The 11,190-nt window shown below is 52.2% G+C and overlaps 2 protein-coding genes across 3 annotated transcripts in view; one reads left to right on the forward strand and one right to left on the reverse strand.

Moving 5' to 3' along the window:
• KEL (Kell metallo-endopeptidase (Kell blood group)) overlaps positions 1 to 4,901 on the forward strand; it is a 304,774-nt gene extending 299,873 nt beyond the window's left edge. For both annotated transcript variants that reach the window (XM_070071387.1, XM_017342677.3), the window contains exons 11-19: positions 307 to 417; positions 1,813 to 1,911; positions 2,216 to 2,293; positions 2,707 to 2,807; positions 2,990 to 3,100; positions 3,224 to 3,291; positions 3,469 to 3,638; positions 3,903 to 3,998; positions 4,622 to 4,901. In XM_070071387.1, coding sequence (XP_069927488.1) covers positions 307 to 417; positions 1,813 to 1,911; positions 2,216 to 2,293; positions 2,707 to 2,807; positions 2,990 to 3,100; positions 3,224 to 3,291; positions 3,469 to 3,638; positions 3,903 to 3,998; positions 4,622 to 4,783 — 996 coding nt within the window. In that variant the 3' untranslated portion in view covers positions 4,784 to 4,901. The remainder of the gene's footprint in view (positions 1 to 306; positions 418 to 1,812; positions 1,912 to 2,215; positions 2,294 to 2,706; positions 2,808 to 2,989; positions 3,101 to 3,223; positions 3,292 to 3,468; positions 3,639 to 3,902; positions 3,999 to 4,621) is intronic.
• A 222-nt stretch (positions 4,902 to 5,123) lies between these two features.
• LLCFC1 (LLLL and CFNLAS motif containing 1) lies at positions 5,124 to 6,451 on the reverse strand. Its single transcript, XM_008258100.3, has 2 exons — positions 6,209 to 6,451; positions 5,124 to 5,661 (listed from the first exon to the last, which is right to left on the reverse strand). Exons 1-2 carry the CDS (start codon positions 6,348 to 6,350, stop codon positions 5,483 to 5,485), a joined length of 321 nt encoding a protein of 106 aa, XP_008256322.1. The 5' UTR covers positions 6,351 to 6,451; the 3' UTR covers positions 5,124 to 5,482.
• Positions 6,452 to 11,190: the final 4,739 nt, after the last annotated feature.

Below are 11,190 nucleotides of genomic sequence, written 5' to 3' on the forward strand. Positions count from 1 at the left end.
ATGGGCAAGAGCTTTGACTTCTCCACTCTGCCTTCCCAGGAACCTTCTAGTCCTCCCAGGTCTACCTCCCAGGAACTGGATTTTCAAATTCAGTAGGAAATAAACAGAACAGTTTTCTTATCCAGGATCAGGGACGATCCTAGAAGAGGACATAGACCCTTTTGACCGTCACCATGGGGCAATACAGTGAGATGAAGGCCAGAAAGTGTGGTATGGAGAGGATGCACTGGGGATGAAGTTTAGAGATAATTGACCTAGAGAAACAGGCAAGAAAAAAGCCACTCATTCCAGTTTTTTCCTCTGCAGCCAGCCCACCCACGATGGATGGAGTGTGTGGAGGAGACAGGAACCTACTTTGAGCCTACCCTGGCCGCCTTGTTTGTTCGTGAGGCCTTTGGCCCAAGCACCCAAAGTGCCGTATGTGAGAGTTCCTCCAAGCCCATGTCCCTCCAACCTTCCTACCTGGCCCACCCTGCCCTAGTTCTATGAACACTGCTCTTTTCAGTGGCACCTATGGTTGGAGAGCGAGAGTCCATGGAGAGAGAGAACCCAAGGCTACTCTGTCCCTTGGGTGAGCACAGTTCAGTTATGAGACACAAAGCATCCACAACACCCACTAATTTAGACACGTCACCCAACTTCCCTGGTCCTGTGTTTCTTCAACCATAAAATGAGAAAGTCGGACTCTGTGAACCATAAGGCTCCTCCCCGCTTATCTAAGATTTTGAGCAACACATGATATGACATGAGAATGGCGTGACGTATTCCTGAGGAGTTCAAATAAATAATTAATGAATACTTTTTGAGTACTTGCCACATGCCCGGGACTTCTGTAAGTACTTCCCATGTACTGTGTGATTTAATTTCTCTTACCATATTTAAAGGAGGGGGAACTGAGGCACAGAGTGGTTAAATGACTTTCTCAAGGTCACTCAGCACTGAAGAGCAGACTCGGGAAGTCTGATGCCAGAGCCCAGACTCCTGGTAGTGCTCATTTTTCTCTACTAATGGGGAACATAGGGGCAGGCATTTGGCATAGCGGCTAAGACATGCGGGGAAAACTGCACCCCATGTCAGGGTGCTTGTGTTCAGGTACTGGCTCTGCTTCTGATCCATCTTCCTGGGAGGCATCAGCCGATGGCTCACGTACTTGTGTCCCTGCTACCCAAGTGGGAGATCCAGCCTGAGTTCCCGGCACCTGGCTTCAGCCTAGCCAGCCCCAGCAGCTGCAGGCATTTGGGGAATGAAGCAGCAGATGGGAGAGCTGCCTGTCTCTATGTCTGTGTGCTTTTCAAGGAAATATCAAAAAGAAAGAGTATAGATAAGACAGTAGGTAGCTGGAAAAATAGAATACACACAGGTTGCGAAGCTGAGAAGACGCCCCCTTGTTGGGAAGTTACAGAGCTTAGGCTGCTGGCAAAGGGGAACAGTGCCTTCAGAAAGGGGGTGAACAAGGCCCTGAGAGCAGGGAAGGGGATGCCAGTGTCCTCCCTCCTTTGCTTTCTTAGCCGCCACTCAAGAGTGAGAACCCCATCGGGATCAGTTCTCCATGTGCAGGCAACCATCCTCCTCCTTCAGTGTTTGAGTCTGACTTTCTATTGCTTCAGATCTTTGTACCCTGGAGGTTTATGATCACATAGGAAACATTCTCACCACCCACCCACCCCACCCCACCCCCATTCTCTGCTAGCTACTCTAGCCCAGGCCATTCCTTGGGATCATGGCCTCTCCCTAAAATCAGGTGCTCTGGGTAGGGCCAGGGCCAAGGCTGCTTCAGATGTTGTTTTTCTATCCCTGACCCTCACCCCACAGGCCATGGAATTATTCACTGCAATCAAGGATGCCCTCATTGCTCGCCTCAAAAGACTTCCCTGGATGAATGAGGAGACCAGGAAAGAGGCCCAGGACAGGGTAAGGGCAGGGGCAAAGGCCAGTGTGGGAGCAATGTAGGGGTGGACGCGAGAATTAGCTCAGGGGATGGTGATTGGAGGAGACCACAGGTGCAAAAGCCAACACGAGGGCGAATTCTGAAGTTGCGGGAAATGAAAGCAAAAGCTAACGTGCATGTTCCTGGAGTGTTTTGAAGATGCTGTATGTGCTGTGTGCACATCCGGTGACAATGTCCAAGGCTGGGTCAGGCAGTGAACAGGAAAAGCTCCCTCTGGCAGACTCAGAGAGAATGCTAATTCTCTGCTACCTTGTGTGTCTTTCCCAGGTCACCCACCTGCAGGTGAAGATAGGGGCCCCAGAATGGGCCCTGAAGCCAGAACTGGCCAAACAAGGATACAGCGACGTGGGTCCCTGCCCTTTCCAGCCCCTGTTCAGTCCTGTTGTCACCTCTCTGGCTCACTGAGTCTTTGACAGACAATCCTTTGTTCCTGGATGATTCTAGCCACCCACTTCCCTGCCCCGGTGCTGGCTGGGCTCTATGGGGGGTGTCCACTGTATGAGTCTTGGCAGAGAATGGACTTTTTTCAGGCATGTAAGCCTGTGAGTGCACACACACACAAAAGCATGCATGTATTCTATGGTTTGCTTGTGTGTGCTTGTCTGTGCTAATCCATGTGCAGCTTATCTGTAACGAGGTGTGGTGAGTGTCTGCAGGTAAAACTTACTGGTTTGGGTTCAAACGTACCCATCCGTGTATGTCAGTGTGCGTCTGTATATTTCTCTGTGTGCCCACGTCTCCTCCTGCCTCCTTCACAGATACAACTTGGACCCAGCTTCCTGCAGTCCGTCCTGAGCTGTGTCCGATCCCTCCGGGCTAGAATTGTCCAGAGCTTCTTGGAGCCTTTCCCTCACCACAGGTGTGAGAGCAGGGGAGACGCAGATACCCCTTCCCAGAGACAAACTCTCTACAGTTAGTACGGAATCAAGCCAGGGTGCAGGGCAGGCAGTAGAAACACTGGGAGTAGCTGTGAGGGAATGCATGTGCCTGGGTTGGGGGGTGTCCATGATGGAGCTGTGTTCATGTGTGTCCTCCCCACAGATGGCAGGTGTCCCCCTGGGGAGTCAATGCTTACTATTCGATGCCTGACCATGTTGTAGTCTTCCCGGCGGGACTCCTCCAGCCTCCCTTCTTCCACCCCGGTTACCCCAGGTACTGGCTGTTCCATTTGGGTGGGCAGGGAGCTTCCCAGATTGACTGGTATTATGATGGACAGGACTTGTGTTTGGGGGAATTGAAGGATTCCGGGGGTACAACAAGCTCTTGTCTCTCTAGAGCCGTGAACTTTGGCGCTGCTGGCAGCATCATGGCACATAAGCTTCTGCACATCTTCTACCAGCTCTGTGAGTAACAGGGACCACCAGGAGGTGGGGCCACAGAGACCCCAAAGCAAGTCCTCACAGGGGAGAAAGGAAGGTTATCTGGGGACTGCGGCAACTTTGCAGTGCCCCGGGGGCCAGATGAGCCTGTGGTGCCTCCCCATGCCCCTCCAGTTCACTCTTGTGTCCCATTTTCAACAGTGCTCCCCGGGGGCTGCCTGAACTGTGACACCCGTGCGCTGCAGGAGGCGTCCCTGTGCCTGGAGCGCCACTATGCTGCCTTCCCATTACCCGGCAGAACTTCCTTCAATGGCTCTACCACGTTCCTGAAGAATGCCGCAGATGTGGGGGGGCTTTCCATTGCGTTCCAGGTAACTCACCTGCCAAGGACCATGGTCTGGTTTCACCAGCTGAACAGACGAGGCGTGGGGATCCCTCTCCTACTTCAAAGATCCCCATTTTGGAGAGGACATTTGTAGGTATTTGGACAAATACCTTCCTTCTGGCTTGGACTAGTGTGCCAGTGCAGGTGTGGTAAAGAGGGACGAGCAGTGGATTTGGGTATTGAAGACATCATAAATCCAAGTGTTTGTGGGCCTGGAGCCCAAGAGCCACTCTGTCTACACCCACACCAGGCATACAGCAGGAGTCTGATCCGTCACCGTGGGGAGACCACCCTGCCCAACCAGGACCTCAGTTCCCATCAGCTTTTCTTCCGAAGCTACGCCCAGGTAGGCAGCTGCTGCCTTCCACCCTATTAGCTCGGAAAAACTCTCATTCCCCAAGCACCCTCCTCAAATACCCACAACCCTCTGCCACAGCCACTCTCACTTGGCACCTTTCAGACCATCCTCCAGGCTGCTTTAGGTTCTTCTACCAAACTCAGCACCCCTCCATCGAAAAGAAGAAAAACTCTGCTCCCGTGTCCCTCTCCATGAGATAGCCCTGACCTTTACATACACTTCTGTTGGAAAGGGGCCTGCAGTGGGCTGTGTACCATATCTCTCCCCTGAGACCTCACTCCCAGGTGTGGTTCCAGCCTGACATAACTCCCTTGAGTACCTGTGCTCTCTCAGCAGACAATCTCCGAGTCCCCACCAGGTTTAAAGAGTCCCTCACCTCTCTGTCACTTACGAATGTATCATTACACAGCCCAGGCATCCCTGGACTCCTAGCACCAGGTGAAATGAACTGCAGATGGCAAATACTCCGTGTGGCCCTTAAGCGTCCTGCACTGGCTCCCCCTTTGACTCCTCCCCCTCACAAGCCCCTGGTCACCAGGCTTGCCTTGCCCTATTGCCCTGTCATAACCTGTTCCACTTCTTACCATTCCTTGGCCTCTCTTCCTCATCAGGTGATGTGTAGGGAGCCCAGCCCCCAGGACTCCCAGGATATTCACAGCCCTCCCAGTCTTCGCATCCATGGACCCCTGAGCCAGATCCCAGCCTTTGCCAGATATTTCCACTGTCCACGTGGTACCCTCCTGAACCCTTCCAGCCGCTGCCAACTCTGGTAACCTGGCTGCCTAAAGACTACAACGCAAATGTAGCAAACCCTCCTGGGCCTGCCAGGGAGTCAGGGCAATTCTTTCCTCTCCCTTCTCGTTCCCCAAATAAAAGCTGATACTTGGTGTATGCCTATTTTTGGTAACTCTTTCCTACTATGTTCTATTCTTAGAAGTCAGAAAAGATAAGAGGGGAAAATACCAAGAACGGTTCCTTGGATACCGTAAGCAAAGGGACCAGTGGTTGACGAACTGATGGGTCTGAAGTTCAGCCAGTGGATCAGCAGTTATGCAGTTACACAGGCCAGTCATAGACCTAGGGCGTGGGTGAAATCTCAGAAAGTGCTCCCAATTGTTTCTGAGATTTTATTGCTATTTTATTGTCACTGTCTGCTCCCCCTAATCTGCTATCTTGAACAAAGCCAGGAGAAGTGTGGGGGAGGGGTGGGATGAGTCTTGAGCCTCTGGCCCTGGATGAAGCTGTGGGTGTGGGGAGGCAGTCAGGCAGTGGCGATGACAGATGTCTCTCATGCTGTACCCTGAGGTGAGACGCAGCCAGCGAGAAGGGGCAGGGAGCCATGTGTGTGTCTCTTGTGGGAGTGGTGACCTGGAGCCCGCTGGGGAGGTGGGGTCAGTAAGCGATCATGAAGCGGAGGTGGACATTCAGGTCCTCATCCAGGAACCAGGCCACCAGTTCAGCCTCAGCGTCCCTCATAAAAAAACCATGATGCTGGCCAGGTTAAAGCAGAAGGCTAGGTCAAAGAGGTGGTCGCGGATAACTGCGGACTCTGATGTCATGTCTTCCTCTTGCTGGGCCATGTCCACCACCTGCCAGAGTTCACCCACCGATGAGGCCACGAAGCGTTCTTCATACATCTCTTGGTTCTGGTCTGGAGCAGGGGAGAGGGGCAGGGATGGACAGCCCTGATCTGACCTGCTCCCAACCCAGCCCCAACCCAGACCAGAAAGGGGAAAGAAAGAATAGGGGGGCACGGGGAACCAAAGGCTTTTGCCCGATTGCCACATTCGCTTGACCTTGACCACCCAGCCGATGCTCCATCCAAAGGACGCTTCTGATCTGGGTTCAGCCATAACTCCCACTCAAACTTACACACACCTCATTTCCAACATGAGCTGCCTCCTCCAAAGTGTTACATCATTTAGCGAATGAGGCACCAACTTAAAACATGAAGAAAACCAAAGATCTTCCTCCCATAGGCAGAGGTTGCATGCCATTTCCACTGGCCCACAGTGTGTCCCTGGCTCAGAACGCCTGCTCCAGACTCTTACCTGATACTGTTATTTCACACCACGACAATGGGGGGGAGGGGGCATGGTTGCGTCTTATAACCCAAGTCTCTGTTCCATCTACCTGCCCCGTCAGTTATCGGTGGTCTGACCCTTACCTCCAAACACTGTGCCCTCCTCTTTGCCTACCTTCAGAGGATATTTGTTCTTCCTGGTTCTTCCCATCAGGGTCTGGGCTTCCCTTCTGAGTCCTCACTTCCCCCATCCACAGCAGCAACAGGATGGCTGCCAAGAAAGCAGTCCTGCAGAGCTGGGAGCCCAGGGGAGTCATGGGTGCCCATCCACCACCTGGTACCTCCCCTGCTCCCCGCTGCCCAGCAGGCGCCCCCACCTCCTGCCCCGTCCCTGTCCTGGCCCTCACCCTTTCCCAGTGCCGTCTTCTCTGCTTCTCTTCCATAGGACCTCTGACCTCATGTGCTCTGTGACATCACAGCCCTGGGCCAGACCCACATTCTAGCTCACCAGCACATTCCATGGCCAGGCAAGAGAATGGAGGGTAGCTGGCAGAGGCCTGGGAATGACCATAGTGGATCAGCCTGTAGGCAGCAGCAGATACGACTTAAGAGTTCGCAAAGTGCTTTAACACCCACTCGTCACTGGATACACACAGAGCTGGACTCTAAGGTGGTAGTGTTCCCACGCCCATTAGATAGGTGAGGAACCTGGCAAAACGTAACCTTTCACTGAAGATCACCCAGACATCAAAGGACAGCGCAGGATCTTGATTCTAAATAAGACAGTCTTCCACATAGCCTTTCTCCAAGGAGAGTGGCTTCCACAGATGAAGCCCAAAGCAGAGCAGAAGCCAGTACCCTCAAGTCCTGGGTGAGAAACTTGGGTTGGTCTGTTAAAAAATGAAGAGTGGAGCTGGCACTGTGGTATAGAAGGCTAAGCCTCTGCCTGCAGTGCCGGCATCCCATATGGGCACCAGCTTGTACCCTGGCTGCTCCTCTTCTGATCCAGCTCCCTGCTTGTGGCCTGGGAAAGCAGGGGAAGATGGTCCAAGTGTTTGGGCCCCCGCACCCATGTGGGAGATCTGGAAGAAGCTCCTGGCTTCAGATTGGCCCAGTTCCGACCATTGCGGCCATTTCAGGGAGTGAACCAGTGAACCAGACCTCCCTCTCTGTCTCTCCCTCTCTCTGTCTGAAACTGTTACCTCTCAAGGAATAAAAGCAAATTTTCTTAAAAATGAAGAAGGGGAGTGGCATAGGGATGATGGGAAAGGACACACCCTCTGTTGTGTGCGTGTGTGTGTGTGTGTGTGTGTGTGTGTCTAAGAGAGAAAGAGACACAGAAAAAGTACAGGAAGATGGAGTACTTTTTCTCTCTGCCTCAGCAGAAATAATTCTCTCATTTTTTTCTTTTTCTTTTTTAAAGATATATTTATTTATTTGAAAGGGTTGCAGAGAGAAGGAGATATATATAGAGAGAGAGATGTCTTCCACCCACTGGTTCATTCCCCAAATGGCTGCAATCAGACAGGGCTGGACCAGGCTGAAGTCAGGAGCCAGGAGCTTTATCCAGGTCTCCCATGTGCATAGCAGGGGCTCAAGTGCTTGAGCCACCCTCAGCCACTTTTCCCAGACCATTAGTAGGGGGCTGGATTGGAAGTGGAGCAGCCAGGACAAGAACCAGCACCCACATGGCATGAAGGTGTCACAGACAGCTACTTTACCCACTACACCACGACACTGGCCCACTTTCTTATTCTTTTCTTATCCTCCCCCAGCTAACCCCCTTTCCTGGCCTTTGACATCCTGTATTTCCAAGCTGAAATACCTTCTGTCCTCATTTTTCTTTTGAAAGAAATAGACATGGCACCCATTGGCTGGTTCTCTCCCCAAATGTCTGCAGTGGTGGAGGCTTTGCCAGGCCAGCACCAAAGCCAGGAGCTGGGGATACAGTCTAGATGCCCCATGTTTGTGGCAGAGACCCAGCTACTTGAACCATCACCTGCTGCCTCCTACAATGTCTGTTAGCGGGACGTTGGAGTCAGGAGCAAAGCTGGGAATTGATCCCAAGCACTCTGATATGAAACAGGGACATGTTAACCACTAGGCAAAAAGCCTGCCCCCTCCTCTTTCATTTAATGTTGTCCTATACTCTTAGATACAGAGGGAAAAGCTCCTTGCTTGGTATAAGTTAGAGCTTGCAGAGAAGAGGTATGGTAGGAGGTTGAGTATTCCAAATAAAGGATGCCTATCCTACCCATGAACCTTGTGAACAGACTTGTTGGCTTAAGAGGGAGTGGCTAATCACTACGTGCTTTCTGGTATAGAGATGGCTGTGGGGGGAGAGGGGAGACAGGGTACAAGCTGGTGCCCATATGGGATGCCGACACTGCAGGCAGAGGCTTAGCCTTCTACACCACAGTGCCAGCTCCACTCTTCATTTTTTAACAGAGCCTTCCATGGAGAACCAGACACAGACACTCGCCATGAGATACACATGTGCAAGGACAGGTGGGAAGAGTCTAATCATACCTGAACCACTGCAGCCAGCTCACATCACCCTGCTCATCCATGCGTGCTGCATCTGGATGAAACATGCAAACACAGGGACAAGAATGAATGCAGCGACACATCCCTTCCTGCAAGGGGAACTGCAGATAAAAACACAGCACAAGATCCCTTCTCCCTGTGATTTCCTGGCTAGCAGAGCACACTCACACGAAGACTATCCTGCATCTCTCGTGTATGATTCAAGCCAGGAGCAGGATGGGAGGTCACTTAACAGTGAGGACAGAAAGATGCAAATAGGCGGGTGACCCTGCTCACCCCTGCCTTGCACCCATTGACCTGCAGATCCAGAGAACATGCTTCAGTGGAAAAGAAATATCTCCTCCTGGCTATTTTGGGGGAGGAGCGAGACTCTTGGTTCCCTGGAAAGAGAGCAGCCCTCCCCAGCTCTAAGGGTAGAAGGCGGGGAAGGCGGGGGAGGGAGTGTCTTGGGGTAGGGCAGCTGGAGTGGGAAGAACCAAGTCATACTGACCACCATTATTTCCATTTCCTCCCATCCACCTGTTAATGTCCTGTGTTGAAAGAAAGAAATCCTTGCAGCAAAATGTTATAAAAGTATAAAATAGGAAAAAGTACAAAAAATAAAAAGGTGTAGTAATTCCACCATCTGACAATAATCCCCACCAGTGTTTTAAAGTGTAATACCCGACTCCTTTCTGTAGAGAGCTATGAGCATGGGAGTGGGAGAGTACTTCCCAAAAGTGGAAATCCAGACGTTATGTTTTCCCCTGCTCCTCACCAAGTCAAAAGAAGAGGTCAGGGTGCTTTGGCACTAAGGGGAGTGAGCTCTCCTGGGCACTGGCTGGTGTGACCAATATGCACTAGACTTGCGGGCATCATCTGTAGGACAGCTGCCTCCTGCGGTAGAAAGGTTGTGATGCTGCCAAACAATGAGCCAGGAAGCTGTTAATTCCTGGGCTCCCTGAGGAGGTAGGAGTGAAGGTTGTTAGAGACTGAGATTGGGCCCGAGAGGTGCATGGTCAGCTCGTGTCCAAGCTCCTGGTTGGCCAGTGGTGCTCCTGACCTTCCTTTGATTGGTCAGTGGTGCCGTGCTCTTTAGGGAATTTATGGTGGCCACATGGGCTCCAGTTGGTCTGGGGGTTATGTGGAGATAGCAGTTGCACTCTGCCAGGACCTGGAATTCTCCTACACAAACCACCCCAGGACAACACTGGCCATCAAGGTTCTTACCTGTTGGATAAGCAAATGACTCCTTGCATCTGGGGATTAGAACCTTGTAGGGCCAGCCACATCACTCCCTCAAGTCAGTGTACTAAGGCAAGGACACCTTGGGCTAAGGGAGCCAGACAAGAGGCTGCGTCCTGCTTTTACATCATAGTGGTGTGGTTTCAGTAGGTGTCCTTGTCTGCAGAAAGCGGAGGGAGGGCTGAGAAGAAAGGGAGGAGACAAAGGGAAAATGGGCTGGTGATGCAGGGTATCGAGATGGCGTGGGAGGGGAGAGAAGAGGAGACACTGAATCCAGAGCCTTCTGCTGGGATGGGAGGGACAACTGGCTTCCCACCCAGGCTCCTTGTCTGTGCCCCTCACATTGCAGAGGTCAGTGCAGGCAGAGAAGGCCAGTGGTAGGGGTGACATCGGACCCCCCATACCCAGGGTCGATGTCCTTGGTTGTGAGCCCCACACACCTGCTCTGGGCGGCTCTGACCGGGGCCAGCCTCCACCACCCCCCACCAGCCCCTCCGGCTCCCACCCCCTGGAGGATTGGCTTTATGGGTTGAGTGTTTCCTTGGCAGGTGCTCCTTTCCCGGCCTGACCCTGCTTATCTGCACATCTACAACCCCCACCTCAACCTTATCGCTCCCTCCATCGCCTTCGACTGTAAGTCTTCAGGCTCCAGAGACCATTACCACCCACACAGCCCCAACCCCCAGCAAGGCAGAAAAATTTCCCACAAGGTGACCCCCTCCCCACTGCCTGGGTGAGAACAGTTTTCCTCCACATAGCAGGTGCCTCCTTTTCCATTCCTCACTTCTTTTCTGTACCATTCCTGTCCTTCCTTAAAGATTGCTTTGTCCATTCTTCAATCTCTGGAGTGGGTCTTTCTTACAGCAAAAGAAGGGGGCAGTCACCCTGTGAGGACCCCCAGGGGACAGTCCCACACATGGAGACATCCCTATAGCCAGAAGGCTCCCAAGAAGTAAGAAGCCCTACAGTCACTCAGAGCTGAGATCTTGAGTTCAAAGCCAGTTCCAGTTCAGCCACTAGCCGTGGATTTTGGATGATCACTCCTTCTCTGTACTCAGAGCAGGCAGGGCTTGTTTCCTTCACAGATATCAGTACCTCTTTGAGGATGAATACAAACTATCACGTAATAAAATAATGAGATGCTGTCTTTACACATTCTTCCTACTGTCTCATTCCTGGAAAGAATCCCAAACACGGAACCCAAGCTAACTGTACAAATGCATGGGGTGTAGTGAGCTGTTTGAACACATATACAGGAATCAGGATTTCTGTGCTCAGTTTCTTTCTCTTCTCACCGTGGAAACTCTGGGCACCCAGTGAGTCCACTCTGATCTGTGTCCTCATGCCTCCAGGAGGGTGGAGGGGGATGAGAAGCTTCAGAGAGGG

Source organism: Oryctolagus cuniculus, chromosome 3, assembly GCF_964237555.1.
Source record: "Oryctolagus cuniculus chromosome 3, mOryCun1.1, whole genome shotgun sequence".
In the NCBI taxonomy this organism is placed as follows: Eukaryota; Metazoa; Chordata; class Mammalia; order Lagomorpha; family Leporidae; genus Oryctolagus; species Oryctolagus cuniculus.

Excerpts from the sequence above, each read along its gene's own strand:
- LLCFC1 (XM_008258100.3), bottom strand. The coding sequence starts at position 6,350 with ATGACTCCCCTGGGCTCCCAGCTCTGCAGGACTGCTTTCTTGGCAGCC. Across the intron at positions 5,662-6,208 it reads AGAACAAATATCCTCTGAAG|ACCAGAACCAAGAGATGTAT; the intron begins GTAGGCAAAGAG and ends CCCCTGCTCCAG.